Raw genomic sequence first — 23,896 nt, 5'->3', positions numbered from 1 at the left:
CCCATTGGAAGGGATCTCAGGGGTCCCACAGTTATTCTAATAATATTCTAATATTCTAGCAGGAATCCCCTAAACAGCATTCTTGACAATCATCATAAATCCCTTTCTTGAAGATCCTTCATTGATAAAAACATTCTCTCCTGAGGCAAAATACTTTTGAGCTTTGCTGTTATGTCTTTCCCTCCCCACCCCCAACTCCTAGCACACAAGCACACACACACACACACACACACACATACACACACACACACACACACACCCCTCTATTACCCTTTTTCTTCCTCCCATCTCTTCAACCCTCCCTAGGTTCATTCCCACCCAGGGGATGTGCTAGAGTCAGCTTAACTGATTTGCCTGAGCTGATTGCCAAATTTTCAGGATGAGTACTTATACCTCAGAAACAGGCAAACTACAAATTAAGGCTTAGTTTATTTTTTTGATTGTCTAGACTTAAGAAAGTGCTAGAGAAAATGCTAATTATGGAAGTTAATCCTAAAGTATATCAATGGGCACATTATCCCCACAGAGAGCTGGTTGTTAAACATTTACCAGAATACCATTGGTACCACTAGCCCACTCAGTGCCTTAGTGTGTTCTCCTCCTTTTCTCTTATTGAATTCTTATATCCATTGTATAATGGAATGAACACTAAATTTAAAGGCAGAGTCAATGAAAGAAGTATTTATTAAGCTCTTATTACATACCGGGCACCGAGGGCTGTAAAGTAAGGTTGGGGAATTGGGGGAGGAAGGGAGGGACAAAGATAGTCTCAGGGGAATGGTACATCCTGAGTCCAGCCTGTAGAGGGATGAGACATGGCTGGCCTGAGAGCACTCCTTAAATGGGGATCCTGGGAGAAGCCATCCTACTAAAAGGACCAGTCTGGGGTACAGGGTACTTCCAATATGGGAAATACAGGGCTAGAGTGAGACTTCAGGATGAAGAGCTGGGGCATTGTAGAGAAAGTCTGCAGTGCAGCCTGCAAAGGAAAGAAGACAGGCTTTAATCCCAGCTCTGCTACTATGTGATTTTTGGAAAGCACATCTAATACCTCCTCCCAGGGCTTTTGTGGGGAACAAATGGGATCATCTGTAAAGTACTTTATATAATGATTAAAGTGGAATGTAAATGAAAGCAAATACTATTGGTGGTATTATAGTAATGAATGCTACTAGGGCTGGAAGGTCTGGGCTCATCAATGGAGCTCAGACTTGAAGATTTCTCTCTAAATTTTGTCAGGATTGTGTTCCCTCCCATCCAAGGTTTACATTTAACAACTTTCAAATTTGGCTCGTGTCTAAGTTTCTTTTTTTTAAGCTTTTTATTTTCAATATGCAAGGATAATTTTTCACATTGACCCTTGCAAAACCTTGTGTTCCAAATTTTCCCCTTCTTCCCCCCACCCCCTCCCCTAGATGTTAAATCATGTCTAAGTTTCTACAAAAAATGGAAAACAGACTTCATCCCTTAACAAACCCTTCAGATAAAAACACATTCAACACGGGCCAGGTTTGTTTAACCCAATGAAAAATAAAAAGAACTCACATCTGAGCCCATAAACAGATATGATAATTATCCTTCCCTCTCCATTAGGTCTTCACCTACCAATCACATATTTATTTCAGACCTGGGGAAGTGGGGGCTCAGCTGTGCCAAGACACACATGTAAGAAGGGAAATATCATCCAAGGCAACAGCCAGCAGGCAAGGCTGACCCCAGTGAAGAGTAGTATGTGAAACGGTAGGCAAGACTTTAAATGCCAAGGCACGCAAGAAAAAAGCACTCAGAACCAACAGGGAGGCAATTCCATTCCCCCAAACATGCACATCTGTCTAACTCACAGTACCAATGCCAAAAGGCTTGCTGGTTATGACATCTTGGATCTCTTTTCCCTTTTCAGCAAAGCTTCTGTCAATTCCTCCATTTCCATGGAAGTTGGTGCTGAAGTTGGTATAAAAGTTCCTCAGCTTTATCTTCTCCATCTGGCATTGGTTCCTTAATGACTCTGATTACCCTGAAGAGATCACAGGGTTCGCTGACAGACCTCACAAGAACCTAGCCCTCCATTCACTGACCCTACCTACAATCATTTCTCTCTCTCTCTCTCTCTCTCTCTCTCTCTCTCTCTCTCTCTCTCTCTCTCTCTTTCTCTCTCTCTCTCTTCCTCTTTTCCTCTATCCCCTCTCTCTTCCTCTCTTCCTCTCTCTCTCTCTCTCTCTCTCTTCTTTCTCTCCCCCTCTCCCCCCTCCCTCCATCCCCTTCTCTTTCCTTCCATCTCCTTCCCTCCTCTTCCTTTCCCTCCCCTCTCTCTAGTCTCTGGAGTCTATATATAACTGCCTTTTAAATACCAAGCCAAGAAGGTATTTCAGATATGTGTTGTTGTAGGAGGAAGAGGAAGAGAAATTAATCTTCAGTCAACCAAAATCATTACTGTGACATAAACAGGACAAGTATCCAAGAGGCAAGTCCCTTTGTCAAGGACATAATGATATTTCGTCAATGTTAAAACAATGGTTTCATCAGTGGAGTAACAATAAACAATAATTTATGTTTTGCCAAAGAATTGCCTTGTTCCAGATAAGTTCACATCTTATTTTAATAGGCTCCAGGGTCCACACATAGAGTCATGGTTATAGCAAATGGAGAAATTTCACATGCTGTGGATAAGTTCACTTACCTTTGTGGTAGAACTTCCAGGAAGTCCGTAAGCGATGAAGTTGACCCTCACATTGCCAGAGCTGGCTCAGCCTTTGAGAGGCTCCACAAAAGCAAGCACAAGAGAGTATGAGGTGGCACAGCACCCTGAAGGTGCACAGAGCCGCCGTGCTGAGCTTGCTGCTGTGTGCCTGCCGGGAATGGCTTCCATTTGAATTGTCTTAGGGAGAGTCTGAAGGTCACCCATTAAGTTAAGGGCCAGACACTGACGTTCTCCCTTGAGCTGAATTGTCAAGCATTCAAACTCTGCAGCAGAGAGCACCATGTGTGGCCACTCTCTCAGAGACTGCTTTTTGGAGAGCTCACACAAGGCAGCACTAACTTGGAGGTCAGAAGAAGCTGCACTAGGACATGCTCAAGAACTTTGGTATAGGACTGAGGCTGTGCTTGCATCAAAGAAGGCCCTGGGCTCTATGAGCAAAGCAGAACCCAAGTAGCACCAAGGAAACATGAGGTGCGTAAATCCAGAGCCATCTCTATCCCAAATGTTCAAATGGGCTCTTAGAGCCTGAACTGTGGTAGAGTCTTCCAACCTCATGCTGGACTGACCAGCCACTCAAACATTATATGCTGATTCCAACATCTTGATGTCATTTTGGTCCTTTTTGAGTATGAAGGATGAACAACAGGAACAGGAACATGGAAAATAAGTGCTTTTTTAAAGAGTTGCTAGACTTATTTTCAATCTCAGCTGGGCAAGTTATATAATCTGTTGGGATGTTAGTTCCTTCATCTGTAAAATTATGGGAGTTGGACTATATGACCACTAGGTTTAATTCTAGTTCTAAAAATTAGTCTTTTGATCCATTCATTATATAAGGTTTTCCAAAGTTTTAAGCTTTAATAGCTTAACTCTAGAAGGGATGATATGGACTATATTATCTGTAATATGACAATAATTTCTGCTATTTTACAGGGCTGCTATGAGGATTAAATAAGACCATTGATATGAATTGGTCTAGAATACTATTAAGACTCCTACCATCTCCATTTCTGAAATCATGGCTCTTACTCCTACTATTTTTGAGTTCACCTTAAACATAATAGATTTTAACTATGTATGAAACTGTTTCAAGGCGTTTCCTATAAACAACATGTTGAATTCTGCTTTCTAATCCATTTTACTATCTTCTTCATTTTATGGTTATGATTGTTAATTGTGTAATTCCCCTCTTCCTGATCCTCTTGTATTTTTTTCCCCTTCCTTTCCCACCCATTCTTCTCTTTACAAAGAACAAGATGGTAAAAAAGGAGTTTGCTTAATATTAGGAGTCTATAATTGAAATGATTAGTTTCTGATGTTTCCTTTCTTCCCTTCCCTTTGGTCTTTCTCCATCACATGTTTTTACTCTTTCTTTTTAGTCTTCCCTTTCACTGTCCCCCTTCTTCTTCCTCTTCTTTTTTTTTTTTTTTTTTTTGCTGAGCCAATTGGGGTTAAGGGTTAAGTGACTTGCCCAGGGTCACACCACTAGGAAGTGTTAAGTGTCTGATACCAGATTTGAACTCAGGTCCTCCTCACTTCAGGGCTGGTGCTCTACTACTATGACTCCTAGCTGCCCTGACTGTCCCCCTCTAACGTTTATTTTGTTCATGATTATTCCTTCACTCATCTTGTACTTTTTAACAATCCTCATTTCTACAGCAAAATAATGTTTTGGTACAGCAAAATAATGTTTTGGTCATATATACTTATTGTGTATCTAAGTTATATTTTAATATATTTAACATCTACTGGTCATCCTGCCATTTAGGGGAGGGGGTGGGGGGGGTAAGAGGTGAAAAATTGGAACAAGAGGTTTGGCAATTGTTAATGCTGTAAAGTTACCCATGTATATATCCTGTAAATAAAAGGCTATTAAATTAAAAAACAATCCTCATTTCTTCACTCCTCCTTTCCTATTTCCCTTGTGAGATTAATTCTTTGTATGTGTGATATATGTGTAAATGTGTTCACCCTTCTTCTGTCCAGTTCAGATGAAAGTAAGGTTTAGGGGATACCCATTCCTCCCATTCCCTTCCTCTTCCTCTCATATACTCCTGTTATAATCCCCTTCCTTCCTTCTTTCTTCCAAGTATATTTCTCTACTCTTCCTATTTCCTTTTTCTCTAAGACTATCATAAAAGAACTACTTCCCAGGCCCTCTTCTTGTATTAACTTTCTCCATCATCCTTGAAGATATTAGATTCTTAGAGAACATTTTTTTATCCCCCTATTACAATATAGCAGTTCCTCAAAATGTAGTCACTGTTTTCTGTGTTACTGATCTATCTTTTGACTTCTTCATTCAACAAATTCTGCTTAATTTTGGTCTTTTCATTAGAAATACTTGGAAGTCCTTTGTTCAATCAAGAGCCATCTTCTCCTGTAGAATAATACTTAGCTTTGCCAGATAAGTGATTCTTGGTTTTTCTCCTCCTTCCTTAAATTTTTCTCCTCTTCCTTAAATTGGTAGCTGTCAAGTCTTCTCATTGTCTATCTTGCCCTAAACTCAGGAAACTGAAGATTAATAAAGAAATTGTATCATTTCCCCTGGAATGGATGCCTTCCCCATCTCCTTCTTATTGAAATTCTTTCCATGTAGCATCTGATTTGTATCTTTTATTCTGCCTTGATGGAATTCTACTACAGTATGATCATTGTTTTCCTAGTCTTATTTCTCCAACTACAGTATTGGTTTCTTGAAGTGAGGGACTTCATTTTGCTCATCTTTGTATGGTTTTCAGCATGTAGCAGGTACTTAATATTAATAACATGCTTGTTGGAATGAGGAAGATGTGAAAAAATCAAACAGTGTAATATTTTTATCTACCCATGCCTCCCCAAACCTTATATGTATAACTATTCCCCATCATACCCCAACCTGTATTTCAGAATCACAGAATTTCAAAATATAAATTGTTGAAATCTCAATGACCATCCATGACCTCAAGATCATATCTGAAAAAGAACTGCCACAACAAGAGGTTATCCAGCCTCTTCTTAAAGACCTGTGGATTCATTAGGCAGTTTTTCCTAAAAATGTCTTTCTTCAACTCTCACTCATTTCTTCTGGTTCTGACCTTTGGAATCAAGCAAAAGAGTCTAATTAATCTTTCTTCTTTTAAAGATAGTCATCCCATCTACTTCCTATACATCATCCTACCCCAAACCTTCTCTTATTTAGAGATTAAACATCTCCTGTTCCTTCAAGCAAAGCTCATAGGATCTCAAGAACTTAATAATCCTCACTGCCCTCTTCTGGATATTGTCCAGTTTATAAATGTCCTTCCTAAACAGTGGTTCCCAATAATGAACAAAATGCTCTAGATATGACCTGACTGCAGTATAGTATAACCAGATTGTCACTTCCTCATTATTGGGAGTAAATTCTTTCTTAATGTAGTTCCAGATCTAATTAGCATTTTTACTTCCATATCACTCCCTTAACTCACATTGATTTGTTAGATCAATGAGATCCCCAAGTCTGTTCCAGAAAAACTGTCACTCACCATGACCCCCCCACACACACACATTTTATATTTTTAACCCAAATGTAAGATTTCACATTAATCACGTTTTAAATGTCATCTTATCTGATTTTCCCCATATTTTAGCCTATCAAGAGCTTTTTTTTTTTTTAATTTTGTCATCTAGTGTGTCAACTATCTCTCCAAACACTGGGGTCATTAAAGCGTTTTTATTGGATTTTTCTGTCTTCTTGTGAAGTTTTTGTATCATCTCCAGTGTCTAACACAATGCTTTAAACACAGCAGGCACCAAATAAATGTTTGAATTGAATAATGGATATGAAAGGTTATGAATAATATAAATTGTAAATATTATATATTTCTTTGTATCCTTTCTCCCACCAATGTTCATTATCTTAATAATTGCTAACATTCATATAGTCCTTTAGAAGTTATAAAACATTTTCATATCTAGTACTTACGTTATCTAGCATATCATATGATAGAGCTCATCGTAGGCTATCAAAGGCGATAGCAGAAGAACATATTTCTTATGGAATCTTCCAAACTAGTGGGACTCTGAATAATGTTGCTGCAACAGAATATGTTTACGATGTGAAAACCAGCTTAGCCTATAGAGATATCACCAGTAGACTGTCCATTTAATGATGAATTCTTTGGTCGATACAGCACATAAAGCACACAAAAAATATGAACTGGTCCTTAGTCCTGTATACATATCTTTCTATTTCTATAATGATGGAAGAAAGGACAAAGGACACCAAAAATAAGTTTCTGAGTTGTCGATCAACATTAATACTGACTACTGTTAAAGATATTTTATATTCTCTTTGCAAATTAAATGTAGAAGTAAAAGAAAGTTGGACCTAATGGAAAGAATTCCCAGGTTCTCCTTAAGGAGGTAGATAACAGCATTGGTAAAGTTGGTTTTATTTTGAATCCAAAGGCAACAACAAAAAAAAAAATTCATGGTCTAATTGGGCATGTTGCACTGCAGTGCTCATGATGAGTATTTGCAAAAGACCAATGCAAAGATAATTTCGGCTTAATGAGCCAACATCTGTTGCAGATGATGAGGAAGTAGAGAAATTTTTTTAAAGAACTCAATAAAATGTTCTGAATCAAATCAACATATATTTTAATACTCAGGGAATTTAAATCAAATGTGGGTAAAAGGGAGCATAACAAAGATATATGTGGAAAAATATTGATCAGGAATTAGAAATGAAAGAGGCTGAAGGTTTGAAAACTACATAGAACCGACATACTTTCTTCAAAGAGAGCTGGATTAGATATGTATCCCAAAATAGAAACAAAAAGGAAAAGGGTTTTTATCTACAAAAATATTTATAGGATCTCTTTTCTGGGGGCACAGAATTGGAAATTGAGAGGATGCCCATCAACTGGAGAATGGCTGAACGAATTGTGGTATGTGATTTTGATGAAATACTATTGTGCTATAAGAAATGAGGAGCAGGATGCTCTCAAAGAAATCTGGAAAGACTTTTATGAGCTCATGCAAAGGGAAATGTACTATGTACCAGCAATATTGTAAGATGATCAGCTGTGAATGACTTAGCTATTCTCAACAATAACATGATTCAAAACAACTCTTCATAAGAAGGACTTATGATGAAAAATACTATCCATCCCTAGAGGAAAAAAAAAAACTGATGGTGTCTGAATACAGATTGAAGGATACTTTTTAAACTTTATTTTTCTTGAGGGTTTTTATTTTTTAGTCTGTTTTCTTTCAGAACATGACAGTTATGGGAATGTTTTGCATGACTTCACATGTATAATGTGTATCAAATTGCCTGACTTCTCAATGGCAGGGGGAGGGAAGGAAGAAGGGAGGAAGAGAATTCAGAACTCAAAATTTTAAAAACAAACATCAAAAACTGTTTCTAAATGTAACTCAGGAAAAATAAAATACTAAATAATTTTTTTAATTAAAAAAAGATAATGTTTAAAGAGATAGAAAATGACTGATCACCAATAAAGGAGTTATTTACAAATCAGCTGTCTGTATAGTCACAATACTGATTTGTGAAAACTGAAATCAATACCAACCAGCAGAATAAAAATGAAAATATATGACAGAAAATTAAGACCATTTAAGCAAGCCATTAAAATGTAACAAGAAAGTATTTTAAACAACAACAAAAAATTGAATGTTTTATAATTATGATAACCAAAATGGCGCAAATGCTATCAGATGCAGTCAAGTATTGACTGATTTTACTTAACTGTTTTATTACAAGGAAAGGCTCACTAAAGGGCTATAATATATATATATATATATATATATATATATATATAAAATCATTTAATTACCAAATATAATGTCTTTCTTAGTCCTATCACTTCTATGGTCTTTTTCTTTGACCCAGTCATTATTTAGAATTTAAGTCTCCATTTGAGTCTGTTTTTTGTTTGTGCTTCCTAAACTGATTATTATTTTTATTGTTTTATGTTTATAAAGGATGTATTTACTATTGGGGGGGCTGACAAATTTTTTCTATGTGTGATCTAATACATGGCCAATTTTTTTTACGCTTCATGTGGTACTAAGAAATACATGCATATTTTAACAATGTTACTTAGATGATACCAACTGTTTTTTCCAACAATTTGTTTATTTTCCTTTTTGTCTTTTAATTAGAACTGTACAAAAGTGAATCATTAGAATCTCCTACCATTACATTTTCTTGTAATTCAATTAATTTTTTCTTTGTGAATTTAAATGCTGTTTGGAGCATGTAAGTTTAATATTGATATTGATTGTCTAGGATTTCTTTCAGCAGAATGAAGTTCCTTTGCTGATCTCTTCATTGTGTTATGAATTTTTTAGCATTGTCTAACAGAATAATTTTTTTGATTGCCTGATACAGGGTCTCATTTTATTTTTAGCTTTATGTTTTTATTCTGTGTATGCCTTTGTTATAGCAAAGATGGAAGTTTTAAACTATGGTATTTTTCTGTCACTGATTGTACAGTTCAACACTATACTTTGCCCTCACCATGGCAATTTATTTCCCTATTTACCATGAAATCTCTCTGGCTCTATGCCCTCCCATTCTTTTGGGTGTCAAATGCCCCCAGGAGCTTTGATTCCCCTTCTTCTGAGGCAGAATAAATGTTTTCTCTAAGCACCAAAATCCCTGCAAATTATATACATTGTAAGGTTCCCTATGTCTCATTGTAGAAAATAGCTCTCTCACAATAGGACCTTCCTTCCATGGGACCCTTTCTCTTTTTATTTAATTATTTATTTTTTATTTATTTAATAGCCTTTTATTTACAGGTTATATGCATGGGTAACTTTACAGCATTAACAATTGCCAAACCTCTTGTTCCAATTTTTCACCTCTTATCCCCCCCACCCCCCTCCCCCAGATGGCAGGATGACCAGTAGATGTTAAAAATATTAAAATATAAATTAGATACACAATAAGTATACATGACCAAACCGTTATTTTGCTGTACAAAAAGAATCAGACTCTGAAATATTGTACAATTAGCTTGTGAAGGAAATCAAAAATGCAGGTGGGCATAGATATAGGGATTGGGAATTCAATGTAATGGTTTTTAGTCATCTCCCAGAGTTCTTTCGCTGGGCATAGCTGGTTCAGTTCATTATTGCTCCATTGGAAATGATTTGGTTGATCTCATTGCTGAGGATGGCCAGGTCCATCAGAACTGGTCATCATATAGTATTGTTGTTGAAATATATAATGATCTCCTGGTCCTGCTCATTTCACTCAGCATCAGTTCGTGTAAGTCTCTCCAGGCCTTTCTGAAATCATCCTGTTGGTCTTTTCTTACAGAACAATAATATTCCATAACATTCATATACCAAAATTTATTCAGCCATTCTCCAACTGATGGACATCCATTCAGTTTCCAGTTTCTAGCCACTACAAAAAGGGCTGCCACAAACATTCGTGCACATACAGGTCCCTTTCCCTTCTTTAGTATCTCTTTGGGATATAAGCCCAGTAGAAACCCTGCTGGATCAAAGGGTATGCACAGTTTGATAACTTTTTGAGCATAGTTCCAAACTACTCTCCAGAAAGGTTGGATTCGTTCACAACTCCACCAACAATGCATCAATGTCCCATGGGACCCTTTCTCAAAACTGAAATGAAATTTCACCATTTCACCCGTTTCAACCCTTCCCTTTGTCCTCTCAAACATCTCCTGTAAAATGTCTTCTTCCTGAAAGACTATATGATTTATTTTCCCTTCACTGTTAACCTATGACATAATCAGAATACAATACATATTCCCTTCTATCTTCATAACCTCTCTCACCTTTTATTCACTTTTCCCTTCTGCATTTTAGTACACACACACACACACACACACACACACACACACAACTTACTGACCTACAGGCAGAATGTTGTGAAATTTAATACTTAATGTTTCAGGACTGGTCTTCCACTATCATTTCTTTTGTTTGATTTCTATTTTCACTCATATCCTTCTATATTTTTAGAAAGAACTTAATGTTCTATTGTTATTTTGTTGTGGTGGTTGTTTTTATTGATCCCATAGATACCCTCTTCTTTTTAGTACTTTTCTTCTTTTTATTTAATTACTTGTGCTTTCCTTGGTTACTGTATTTGTCTGCATTTTTGTTTTGTTTTGTTTTCAGTTGCCTGGGTTATTTTCAAATTAAGTAATATGCTCAGGTTTGGTTTTCTTTATTGGAATACTTCAAATGTCTTTTTTATTGAACTTCTTTTATCACTGATGATTGGGTTCAAGTTTCATGACACTTTGTGATGTATTTGGAGCTTCTTTGCTCTTTGGAACACATTATTCCATTACCTCTTACAGTTTCTGTTGAGTGCAGAATAATCTTGTGTTATTCAAATTTCTTTCTTTTGTAATTTTAAGGTCTTTCTCCTGGTCTCTTGCAGAATTCATTGTTTGTCACTAGAATTGTACATTTAACAAATAAGTGTCTTAGAGTTTGTAGCATAGAGTTTATTTCTAAGAAGTAATCTGAATCCTTCAATTGATTTCTTTTACTATATCCAAAAGTTCTAAGTGTTTTCTTGTATTGTTTCTTATGTTATGATGTTTAGGTTTTTTAACTTATGTTTTTCTGAGAAACCTATGATCCTTAATTTATCTCTATGATCCTATCTTGTAAATCAGCACCTTGATTGTTGAGAGCATGTTTTCTTTTAACATTTATGTAAATATACATATATATATACACACACACACACACACACACACACACACACACATATATTTTGGCTGAGGCAATTGGGGTTGAGTGACTTGCCCAAGGTCACACAGCTTTGACCTGAGCGACCATATTTGAACTCAGGGCTCTATTTCCTGTGCTACCTAGCTGACCCTAACATTTATATTAAGATTAATATCTTTTTTACTTTTACTTTACTTTTTTCTCAAAATTATCCTTTACTTATTTATATTTCCAATCAATTGTTCTTTCTTTTATTTCTTTGGTGACACTTGCCTCTGTAGATTCAAGTTTTTCTATTTTGTCACTTTTTTCCTACTGTGCAGAACCATAAATTCCACTTTTACACTTCTTATTTCTCTCTTAAATCACTTGGGAATATTCTGCTGTGGTTCCATGTTTTCTTGGGAATGCATAGAGTCTTCTCTCTTATAGGTACTGATTCATCTATGTGTTATGATGTTAATTCACAGATACCTGGACCGGTTTAGATGACCTGAAGACCATATTCCTTTCTGCTATTAATATTTTCCCCACTGGCTGTCACAATGTTAGGAAATGCCCTGTTTTCCAGAGGCAAGGTTCAGCAAGCAAGCTGCGCCCCGAGTTTGGCCTAACAACAATCCTTAGAGCTCACCCTCTGGATGATCTCAGCCACAGCAAAATCCCGGACTTGTTTCATGTAATTACTGTGCGTGACCAGCCCCAGGTGTTCTCTGAGCTCAGACAATCCTTGTTCTGGTCATAAGTCCTGCTATGAGCCAAACTTGCCACCTTGTTGCTGGTACCTCTCATTGTCAGGCTATAAGTTCATGGCACAGCCATGGGTCTAAGTACTGAAATTTGGCTGCACTAACGTGGTCTCCCCACTAAGGGAGGGGCCCTGGCATGCATGCTGCTTGCAAACCATTTCCCTTACTGTCAAATTTTAAATTTCTGTTTGATTCCTGCCTGTAGCCTTCTCTGTTCACCTACAGGTTGGAGGTAGGTTCCCTCTGGTTGACGTGTCTTCTCGGCTTGCACTCAGTCTTTAAGTGAGTTTTCTTGCTCCTGATATACGCTCTTTTGATGGAAGTTTCCCATTGGGCTTCAAAGCTATTTTCACTTGGGGGCATTCCCTTGTCATCAGCCTTGGTCTCTGCCCCAAGTGATTTCTGGGTCCTCATTGGATGCCAATCATCTTGTATTCAGTTCCAGTGGAGTACACACCTCACAGCATCTTGCACCCATGCTCTCTGTTCCTGATTGATGGCTGAGCTTGGTGCCATCGAGCAAGCTGCAGACCCAGCCAGAGCAAAAAGGCTTTAGAAGCCTGGATTGAGCTGTGTCACAAGCCCATAATTGGCTCACACAGCCCTGCAGAGCCTGGAGGCTCTCTCATGCCGAACACAAGGGGTGCTGAGCGAGCTGGAGTGGCCCTCGGACTGTCTCGTGCACCTGGACACTCTGCCCTACAGGTTTTTGTGGCACATCTCTCTCCCGGTTCTCCTCCTGTCTGACTATTCCTCTGCTATCTTTGCTGAAACATGATCCATGTGCCTTCTATCTGTCCTTAGTCCCTTTTGTTCTCTTCTCCCTCTATATTTTCTCATCTCTGTCTCTGGTGAAATCATCAGATCCCACAGGATTAACTATCATCTTTATGCAAATGACTCCATGCTCTATACATCCACTCTCACTTTCTCTTGTGAGCTGCAGTTCTGCACCACCAATTGCCTATTGGTGATTTCATTTGATGTCCTGAAAATAATTTTTAATTCAACATGTTCAAAACTGAACTCATTATCTTTACTCTTCAACCTCTCCTGAACTAAACATTCCTATTTCTATGGAAGAGATTACCATCCTTGGAAGTTGCCCAGATTTATAACCTTGATACCATTCTTAATTTTTTACCTTTCTTAACTCTACAAACTCAATCTGTTGACAAATTTAGACATTTCTACTTTCACAATATCTTTTTCATCTGATATCCCTCCACTCACACAATAAACAATTAGTAATCAACCAAATACATATGTTTTAAGTACCTATTATGTGCCAGACATTCCATTACACAGAATAAATGGGAAGTATTTAATAGAAAGGAAAGAACTAGAATTAAGAGGAGTTGGGAAAAGCTATTACCTTAGATAAGACCCTCATCATCTTAGACTTAGGTTTTGTTGTTAATTTCATTTTGTCAATTAAATATTTATTTCCTCTATTTCCCTACTTCTACTTAAAAAAAAACAAAACTTATAATACATGTGCACCTATGTGCACATGTATTTTTACTCTGAACAAGTAAAACAAATACACACATCACCCATGTCCAAAAATGTGTCTTTTTCTATATATTTAGTCCATCACCTTTCTGTCAGAAAGTAAGCAACATTCTTTAACATCAATTTTCTAGAATCACAGTTCTTTATTTGAATAGTGCTGTTGTTATACTATAAAATATTTTCCTGGTTTTGTTCATTTTTACTCTGCATCATTTCATATAAGTCTTCCTGGGTTTCTTTGAAACATCCATTTCATTATTTTTTACAGCCCAGAATCTCTTACATCCACATATCATAATTTTTACTGCCACAAAAAAACAAAAAGCAAAAAAACCACTAGATATTTTTGTACATGTGAATCATTTTCTTCTTTCTGGGGAGTGATAGGGAGAAAGGGAACAAACATTTATTATAATTAAGCATTTATTATGTGCCAGGTACTATGCTATTGCAGTATATACTAGATTAAAAAGTATTCATAATGTAGTATCTTTGAGGGCATAGATCCAAACTGATTTCCAGCATGACTAGGTCAATTTATAGATTCACTTATAGCATATTAATGGGCCTATTTTTCATAACCCCTTGAACATTTATCATTTTGGGGTTTTTTGGTCAACTTTGTCAACCTGATGAGGGTGAGATTCAACTTTACAATTGCTTCAATTTGTAGTTTTCTAATCACTAGTGATTTTTAGCTTTTTTTTTTCATATGGCAATTATTAGCATGGTTCTTCCCTTGAGAACTACCTATTTATATTCTTTGGCTATTTAATCAGTTGGGCAATGGATCTTGTTTTTACAAATGTGACTTCATTACTTTTGTTTGTGCAAAATCTTAATTTGTGATCACAATTGTCCATTTTATCTAACATGAATCTCTCCCCATTTGCTTTGTGGAGCATCACCCTATCTATAGATCTGAAAGGCAATTTCTTGATACTTCTCTAATTTATGTTGTGATATCTTATATCTAAGTCACTTGTCTATGTGGAGCTTATCTTGGCATATAGTGTGAATTGTTGTTCTAAATCTAAGTACTACCAGATTAACATTCCAGTTTTTTCAGCAAGTTTTGTCAAAGAATGAGTCTTTCCCCCAGTATTTGAGTCCTTTGGATTTGTCAAGCACTAGATGACTAAATTTGTTAGCTATATTTTATATACATATATATATATATATATATATATATATATATATACACACACGCACATATATATGCCTATCTATTTCACCAATCAACTGCTTTTTTTTTTAACCAGTATCAATCATTTTAATGATTACTGTTTCTTAGGATATTTTTAGATCTGGTATTGCTAGTCTTCTTTCCTTTCCACTTTTTGTTATTATTTCTCTTTAGATTCTTGATTTTTTTTATTCTTCCACATGAATTTCATTATTTTTTTCTCGCCCTATAAAGTATTCCTTTGAAAGTCTGATTGATATTGTTATCTAGGTTATTACAGCAACCTCCCCGACCTTCTTGCCTCATCTTTTCCTATTCCAGACCACACAACGATGCCAAACAGGTTTTCCTTCAACACAGACCTGACCATGGGATTCCCTTACTCGACCAATGACTGCTTTTCTAATTGCTCCTGAGATAAAAATGTAAACTGCTCCACGAAGCAAATGGGGAAAGAGAAGATCATGTTAGATAAAACGGACAATTGTGATCACAAATTAAAAAGGATTTTGCACAAACAAAATGAAATGAAATTAAAATGAGAAAGGAAACAGGTTACTGAAGGAAAATCTTTTTTGTAGCAAGTTTCTCTGAAGGTCCTGCTTGCTTGTATTTGTCTCCCTAGCATTCAGCTCAGTTATTAGAACATAACTAACTGTGTTTAACAAACACTTGTTCTCTTTTTCTTCCTCCTCCTCCTCCTCCTCCTCCTCCTTCACCTCTCTCCCTCTCCCTTTCCCTCTCCCTCTCTCTCTCTCTCCCTCCCCTCCTCCAATTTTGCTCTCTTCTGTCTCTTTCTTTTCTCTCCCATCTTTCCTCCTTTCTCTCTCTTCTCCCTCTCTCAACAACCATGACATAGCAAAAAACATAAAACCTTTTTTAAAAATGTAAACAGACAAACTTGAAAAAAAATGTAATTCTTTGATTGGTTTTGCTGAACTGCTTTTTGGGGGGATGTGGTTGATATAAAAGTAAAAGACATCAATATTTTTTTCTCAGGGTGGGATGGGGTGAGGCAATAAGGAATAAGTGACTTGCCCAGAGTCACACTTGCCTAGACCTCATATCTGAAGGTCATATTTGAACTCAGGCCCTTCTGAGTTGAAGGCTGGTATTCTCTCATACACTGGGTCACCTAGCTGTCCCATCAATAAATCTTTAAAAAATAAACCAGTTTACGAATGGGTGAGATATAGGCAAAAACCAAACCAAACCAAACCAGATATTGACATAGATGATTTCCAAAGACAGTCTAAATAATGTAAAACAAGTGCCATAAAGACAAAAAATAATCTAAAAACCACCTCTCCAGTTAACAATAGATCCCCTTGCTAGACGGTTAATTCAAATTTATTGAACATCTACTATGTGTAAGGCACAGGGCTAAGAACTGGGGATACAAAGAAAGGCAAAAAAAAAAACTTAAGTCTCTGCTCTCAAATTTTACAGTTTAATGTGAGAAACAAGATGCAAAAAAGATAATTTTGTGGTTAATTTCAAGGGAAGGTACAAAGTGTAAGGAAGACTGGGAAAGACTTCTTGCAGAAGTTGGGATTTTACTTGGATTTTGAAGTCAGGAAGCTAGGAAGCTGAGATGAAAAGATAGAGTAAAAAAATACAGCAGATACTGGTTTAAAATATAAATTATTCTATAAAATCTTACAGAGGAAGATAATAGAAGATCCTGAACAGTACTGTACTATATTACAATAATAAATAATAGCTCACATTTATGAATCACTTTAAGGTTTCCAAAACACCTTGCATTATGTCTTTTGATCTTCCTAACAACTCTATGAGGGAGGTGACATAAATTATTCTCATTTTACAGAAAGGGAAATTGAGGCTCAGAGAGATTACTAATAAGTATATAAAGAGTCAAACTCAAAACTTTCTGACATTAAGCCCAGTGTTTTGTTCACTTGGCCACACTGTCCACCAAAGAGAAATAGAGAAAAAAATAAATTAAAAGGAATTTCATAAGAGATGATTGAGTAGATCAATGTGGTATGCCTAGTGTGTTTAAGATGGAAAGTGGGAGAACAGCAAATACAAACAAAAAAGATGGACCAAAATAAACGAAACAAACTCCATTCTTTAACAATGAAACTATGGGTACTATGACATGTGGAATCTAACTTTGCATTTCCTGATATGATGAACAAGAAAGTGAAAATAACCCTTTAGAAAACAAAGACAGAAAAAGAATCTGGACTAGATTAAGCCTTTACAAGGGGGTCTTGTGCTGGAGGAGTCAAGCTTTTGTAAGCAATGAAAGACAATTCTCAAGATATCTCAAAGCAAAAAGGATACCAAATGCTTAAAGCAAATAATATATTTTTAGATGACTTAAAATTTGACGTATGTGGCAAACTCATAGTATGAACACTCCTTCCACTGATACCAATAAGATGTTAATACACATATACATATCTTTTAGTATTATATAAAAAAGATATCAATAAACATTGATCCATAAGGGATTAGGATAAGAATATCCTAAATAGATATTGAAGGCATCCTTGATAAAGATACAATAATAGGACAGGCAGGGTTTCAAGTAATGCTTAATAGCATCTTTAGTTAATAATTGACCAAAAAATGTGCAGAATACAAGATTCCACTGCTTTTAGTCTGTGCTGCCAACATGTTGCCAATTCTGCAAGATTTATTGTTTAAAATTCTACATGTTAGGATAAGTTAAAATCCTACACCTTGAAAAATACAACAAAATATAATTTTTTTTGTGATCCTCTGAGAGGCATCATGATGCAGTGGAGCCTGAGGACCCAGGTTCAGAACCTTGTCATGATGACATTCACTACCTATATGACTTTGAACAAGTCATTTAATTTTCTCAGCCTTTAGTTTCCTTCATAAAAAGGAGAGAGTTAGACTAGGTGATCTAAAAGGTTCCTTGTAGCCTATGATTACTAATATCAGATAAAACATCAAAGACATATGATTGCCAAAGATGTTCAGTGAAATACTACCTGAGAAGTTGCTGCCAAGGTCTGTCAATTTTACCTTTGCAACATTTCTCAAATACACCCTCATATCTCCTCTTACACTGCTCCCACTCTGGGGGAGCCCTAATCACCTCACATTGGGATTGTTACAACAGCCTATTGGTGGTTCTCCTGCATCAAGTCTCTCCCTATTCCAATCCATCCTCTAGTCAGTCATTCAAGTGATTTTCATATAGCACAGGTTTGATTATGTCACACCCTGCCCTCCCCAATCAACAAATTCCAGTGGCTTTCCTACTGCCTATAGGAGAAAATACAAAATGCTATTTGACATTTAAAGCCCTTCATAACCTAGCTGCCTCCCAACTTTCCAGTCTTCTTGCATTTTACTCCCTAAACAAGTATTCTTCAATCTAATGATTCTGGTTGTTCCATGGACAAGACATTTTCTGCTCTGGTCATTTTCTCTGACTGTCCCCCATTGTCCACCCCAACTACCAATCACCATGGCTTCCTTTAAATTCCAAATAAAATCCTATCTTCTATAGGATATTTTCCCTAGCTCCTCTTAATTTCCAAGGTTTTCCCCTTTTTAATTATCTTCTATTAATCCTGCACATAGTGTATTTTGTAATTATTTGTTTGCACATCGACTCCTCCATCCAGTTGTAAGCTTCTTGAGAGCATGGACTGTCATTTGCCTCTTCTTGTATACCCAGCTATTAGCACAAAGCCTGCACAGAGTAGATACTTAATAAGTTTACTTATTGATTACTATTTGAAACTAAAATTAATTACTAATTAATTACTAATCAGAGATCATGAGGTGAAAAAATATTGTGAAGATAGAAATGTCAAAATATGGCAACTGAGTTTGTGTAATGAGGAAAGATGGGGTTAGTGTCAATGATGTGAATTTAGGAAACTAGGTCCCTTGAAACAGGGAAGTTCAGTTCGCTTTCTCTTCCTTCTTCCTTTCCTTCCTTCTTTCCATACATACATATACAAGTATACACATAAAAACATATGTATTTTATATAGATTATATGTGCATATATCACTTAATATTAATTGAATGATTAATTTTGTTATCTTCTTGATAGCCTAAGCTATAGATCAAACTTGAACTCAATTGTTCTTTAGTTCAAGGCCTTTCTTTACACACCCACGTTATGTTTTCTGACTCCATTTCACAATTATTAAAGCTGAAAACCACAGTCCCTGAATCAAGATTTTAAAGATGGGACACAGCACACACAAAATGAGAGGCTGGATTTACTGTGTGGATAGAATATTGGTCCTGGAATACGAAAAATGTAGATTCAAATGTTGTCTCTTATTCTGCCTTCCGAGCAGTTCATAACCATCTTGGGCTATGAACACCCATGCATACACATGTACATATGCATACACATACACATGTATATAAACACAGAATTTGTAAGCATCCTTTAAGGCTCTCAGGATAAGCCATCTCCCACTCAGCCACCACCGTGATTTTGCTAAAGGTGTTACGCTATTACTGCTTTATGCAATAAAACCAGCAGCTTTCTATCAGCTCTAGGACCTAATATAAACGTCTGTGTTTGTCATTTAAAGCTCCTTCTGCCTTTCCATTCTTCTTACATGTTATTCCTCTCCATGGTCTGAGATCCGACGAAACTGGCGTCCTGGCTGTCCTTCACAGTGGCTGGAAGAGCACTGCCCCCATTCACATGTACTCTAGCAGCCTCTCCGGGCTTTCTTCTTTCAAGGCCCCCTCAGAGATATATATATATATATATATATATATATATATATATAGTGTGTGTGCGTATGCATACATATACATATGTATGCATATACGCATGGAAACATACTTGCAAGCTCACCTCCCCCATTACGATCATCGGGAAGTAAACACTTCTTTATTTCTGCTAACGCTCCAGCCCTAAGCACAGCGCCTGAAGTTTAACAGGCACTTAATACCAGTTGATTGAATGATTAGATTTGGTGTTTCGCGGATGGCCGGGGCTGCAAATCAAACTTGTAGCCAGGTGTTCTTGATTTCGAGGCCATCCCACGCTTCCTAGCTCCATCTTACAATCACAAATGGGGAAACTAAAGAGGAAGTCACAGTTACCGGATCACGGGATTTTAAGAGGAGACACAACAAAATGGCACGCTGCACCGGACCTGGAGTCAGAAAGATTTCCTTCCAATCCTGACTGCTCGTGTCACCCTGGGCAAGTCACTTAACTCCTTACCGACCAAATGAAGGGGTTGGGCCAAATGGCCCCAAAGTGCCTTCTAGCTCTAAATGTAAGCGTCCGTGACCTGCATGGGCGCTGCAGACAATCTTGAAAACCGCCTAGTCCGCTATCCTTAGTTCAGGGGGGGAAACTGAGGCCCACGGTCAGTGCAGAGCCCAAAGCACCACGACCATCTTCCGCCAAACCATGAATTCGGAACTGCAGTACTCAGAGGCTGTCACCGCCAGGTTCGGGAGGGGAAAGGGGCCGGGGTGTCAGCGGAGGTCAGGAACGGTGAGGATGAGCTCCGCGGCTGAGGGAGGAGCCCAGGAGCGACACTGATTGGATGGAGGTGGGGCCGGATCCGGGGTTTAGCGGCGCAATGCTGAGGCCGCTGGGTGGGAGGAGACAAGACTAGCGGAGGGAGGGCGGGGCCGACCAGGGGCTCGCTGGGATTTCGCGCGTCCTAGGCTGGGAGGCGGGTTCTGCTCTGCTCCGGCAAGACTCGAAAGTACATTGGTCTGGCAGCTGCAGCAGGGGCCCTGGGCAGGCACTGAGGCTGAGCCAGCCCGAAAGACCCCGGGGGATGGGGCACCCCGAGCCGACCCTGCCCCCGACGCCCGAGGCAGGCCACGCCAGTTACATAAAGGGCTTATATAAAGGGCTCAGCCGGCGCGGCCACATGGGCTGTAGCGAGAGGAGGTGCAGAAGAGGCAGCGGGCCCAAGAGCTGCAGGTGCCCGGTCTTCACCACGGACACCATACCTGCAGCCCCGGCCCCGCCGCGGCCGCTCTGGGCGGCTAGGGCAGCCCAGTCCCCCGGGCATCCCCGGGACGGGGCGGACCATCACCCTCCGAGGGGGAAGAAGAGGAAGAGGGCGACTCAGGGGAAGCAGGGCTTGAGCCAGGTAAGGATGCGAACCAAGGCGCCGTTGGTGGAGCACGGCCCCGAGTACCTGCGCCGCCTCTAGGGCACCCCAGACCCGAGAGCCCTGGGGGGAGGAGACGCCACATCCCGCCCCCACCCACCTCCAGCCCGAAGTTGGGATGGTCCCCTAGACTCCACTCCGGCTTAATTCAATGGACTGTTTACACTAGGGAGAATCCATCGCGGCGAAAGGTGTGGGGGAAAACCGGAAGGGCCAGGGCCAGGGAATTGAGAGCAAGACGAGATAAAATCCTATGAGAGATGCCCTGCCTCTGGTTTCGATCATTCTCGTCACACTTTCCCCCTGTCTATTAAGATAGATTGATTATCAAGACAAGTGCATTTCGGTTCTCTTTTCCCCCCCCCATGCAACGGCTCAATGGTTTCGACCTTCCCGCTTTCCCCCCATTCAAGCGGCGGCCGCTGCTTCAGTCTTAAAGGGGCCGCGGCTGTAGGAGGAGGAGGAGGAGGAGGAGGTGGAGGCGGTGGTGGTGGTGGCGGTGGTGGTAGTGGTGGTGGTGAAGGTGGTGGCGGTAATAGTAGTAGCGGTGGTGGTGGCGGCAATAGCAGCGGCGGCGGTGGGGGTACGGGTAGGGGTAAGGGTAAGCGGTGCGGCCTGCGATCCCCGCCCTCCCCCCCACCTCCCCCCCTCGCCTCCACCCGGCCTCCTAGCCTAACCGATTCTTTTGCTTGCAGGTCCCAGCCCGAAGTCCCGCTCCGCCGCGTCTCGGGGCCGGACGGAGGGATGAAGAAAGGGGGACCCCAGCAGCGCCGTTGCTGCTCCCCCCGCCGCCCGCAGCCATGGAAACGGGCGAGGAGGACGGTGTTCGCCGAGGGACACAAAGCAGTGAGCGGAAAAGGCGAAGCCCAGGGCTTCGGGCGCCCAGCGCAAAGCTGAGGCCGGCGGCAGCGGCCCAGGCCCAGGCTCAGGCCCAGGCCCAGGCCATGGAGGCAGCCGCGGAAGAGGAGGCGGCGGCGAGCAAGGCCTACCTGGCGGCGGCGCTGAGGCGGCGGGAGGCGGCGGCGGCGCGGCCCCGATACAGTTTGCTGGCGGAGATCGGGCGCGGCAGCTACGGCGTGGTGTACGAGGCGGTGGCCGGGCGCAGTGGGGCCCGGGTGGCTGTGAAGAAGATCCGCTGCGACGCGCCTGAGAACGTGGAGCTGGCGCTGGCCGAGTTCTGGGCCCTGACCAGCCTCAAGCGGCGCCACCAGAACGTGGTGCAGTTCGAGGAGTGCGTCCTGCAACGCAACGGGCTGGCCCAGCGCATGAGCCACGGCAACAAGAGCTCGCAGCTGTACCTGCGCCTTGTGGAGACCTCGCTCAAAGGTAAGGCCGGGGACAGAGCCCGCTGGGCACCCGCCCCCGCTGCCCGGGCCTCCGGGCCCAGTCGGTGTCATTCGTTTCCCTACCCCCCAAATGGCCTTTTGTGCTGCGGCCCCGGGCCGTTTAAACCTCCCCCCTGGTCTTCACACCTGTTCTGCCGGGTCCTCCCTGCGGCCCTTATCCGGGATCCCCCCAACCTGCTCCCTCCCCTTTCCTAGCAGTCCCTGCTTCCCGGGGTCCTGACCCTTAGGTCCGCCTAAGTGTGCCACCTTCCCTGGGCCAGTCTCACAAACCTCTCCATCCATCCTGCCCCCAACGTGCTTAATGAGAATGAACATGAGTAACACGTTATAGTTTGCGATTACACTCACCAAGTAAATAACACAAGCATTGTTTCTCAGTACTTAGTAGTGAGTTCTGGGACGGGCATTTGCTTAGCCCTGTAGCTTTGTAGGTGGTTGGTTGGAGAAGTCTGTGCTGGAACTGAGATTTTCAGACTCTCGGAACACTTTTTATAACAAGCAGCTTGTTACAGGGTATATACTGTGCCAGGCACTCTGTGTGTTGGGGCCAGAGTGGGGGAAGCCCCTGAGGATTTTACATGCTATCTGTGGGAACAGTATGTGTACAATAAAATTTTTTTTAAGTAATTTTAGGTATCGGGGATGAGGAATCTGTAGCATTTAGAGTGGGATCTGGAAAAGGCCATGTGTAGAGGGAGCAGGACTTGAGCTGAACTTGGAAACTAAGGAGTTCAAGAGGAGATGGCTGGAGGGAATGAATGGAAGGTTTGGAGGAGAGCCTTGCAAAGGTAGGAGACTGGATGTCATTTATAGGAAGTAGGTTAGTTTGGCTGGACTGCAAGAATGCATCCTGGAAGGGTAAGTGGTGGCAGATTATGAGGAATTTTAAAAGTTTGTACTTGATGGGAGAGACAGTTTGAACAGGAGTGCCCTGGACATTAGCCAACTTGTGTGCTTCAGGAATATAACTTTGGCAGCTGTGTAGAATGGAGGAGAGATGAGGACCTGCATTAGAGGAGTGGTTGGGAAAGTTAGAGAAGTCCATGGTTGTGGAGGCAGAATTGGTAAGAGTTGACAGCTGACTAGATAGGTGGGATGAAAAAGAGTTGAGAATCAAAGATGTGAGTTACTGATTAGTAGGATCACTACTCTTTCTGCTTACCCACATCCTTGACTCCTAACTCTTCCTCTTACCCCAATAGAGTAAGACTGAGTAGGATTTTGAAGCTTTTTATTTCCCAGTTTAGACTATTTCTGTAGTTTCAACTGTTCTCAGAGGAAGGTAGGCAAGCTCCCTAAAGCCCTATGGTTTTGTATTTCCTCAGCATGGTGTCAAGAGTTAGAGCATTGAATTTTAATTAGGCACTAAAGGCTTATTAAACCTTCAGTTTCCTCATTCTATAATAGGGGATTAAAAATTTTTACCTTCCCTTTAGCTATGGACTCTTCCCAAGAACCCTATCATGTATTTTAGCTATAAACCAGCTAGATTGTGGTCCATTCAATACAAATAGGCCTTTGTCTCACCTGAACAGATTGTTTCCCCTTGAACTCTAAAC

At 40.1% G+C, this 23,896-nt stretch overlaps 1 protein-coding gene and 1 long non-coding RNA gene across 6 annotated transcripts in view; one reads left to right on the top strand and one right to left on the bottom strand.

Annotated features, from left to right (window-relative positions):
• Positions 1–665: 665 nt before the first annotated feature.
• On the bottom strand, positions 666–21,766 carry LOC116421774. 2 transcript variants are annotated; one of them, XR_004232301.1, is made up of 3 exons: positions 21,669–21,766; positions 1,842–2,014; positions 666–979 (listed from the first exon to the last, which is right to left on the bottom strand). It is a non-coding gene; the product is annotated as an uncharacterized LOC116421774 (long non-coding RNA). The 2 variants fall into 2 exon arrangements; XR_004232302.1 differs by having other exon boundaries at positions 1,847–2,014.
• The window catches only part of STK35 (serine/threonine kinase 35), a 79,690-nt gene continuing 76,283 nt past the window's right edge, over positions 20,490–23,896 (top strand). For all 4 annotated transcript variants that reach the window (XM_031954611.1, XM_031954608.1, XM_031954609.1 and 1 more), the window contains exons 1-2: positions 20,490–20,970; positions 21,687–22,317. In XM_031954611.1, coding sequence (XP_031810471.1) covers positions 20,650–20,970; positions 21,687–22,317 — 952 coding nt within the window. In that variant the 5' untranslated portion in view covers positions 20,490–20,649. The remainder of the gene's footprint in view (positions 20,971–21,686; positions 22,318–23,896) is intronic.

The sequence above is a fragment of the Sarcophilus harrisii genome, chromosome 2, assembly GCF_902635505.1.
Source record: "Sarcophilus harrisii chromosome 2, mSarHar1.11, whole genome shotgun sequence".
In the NCBI taxonomy this organism is placed as follows: Eukaryota; Metazoa; Chordata; class Mammalia; order Dasyuromorphia; family Dasyuridae; genus Sarcophilus; species Sarcophilus harrisii.
Note: the sequence above shows the minus strand (reverse complement) of the source record. Positions and strands in the feature narration are given on the sequence as shown.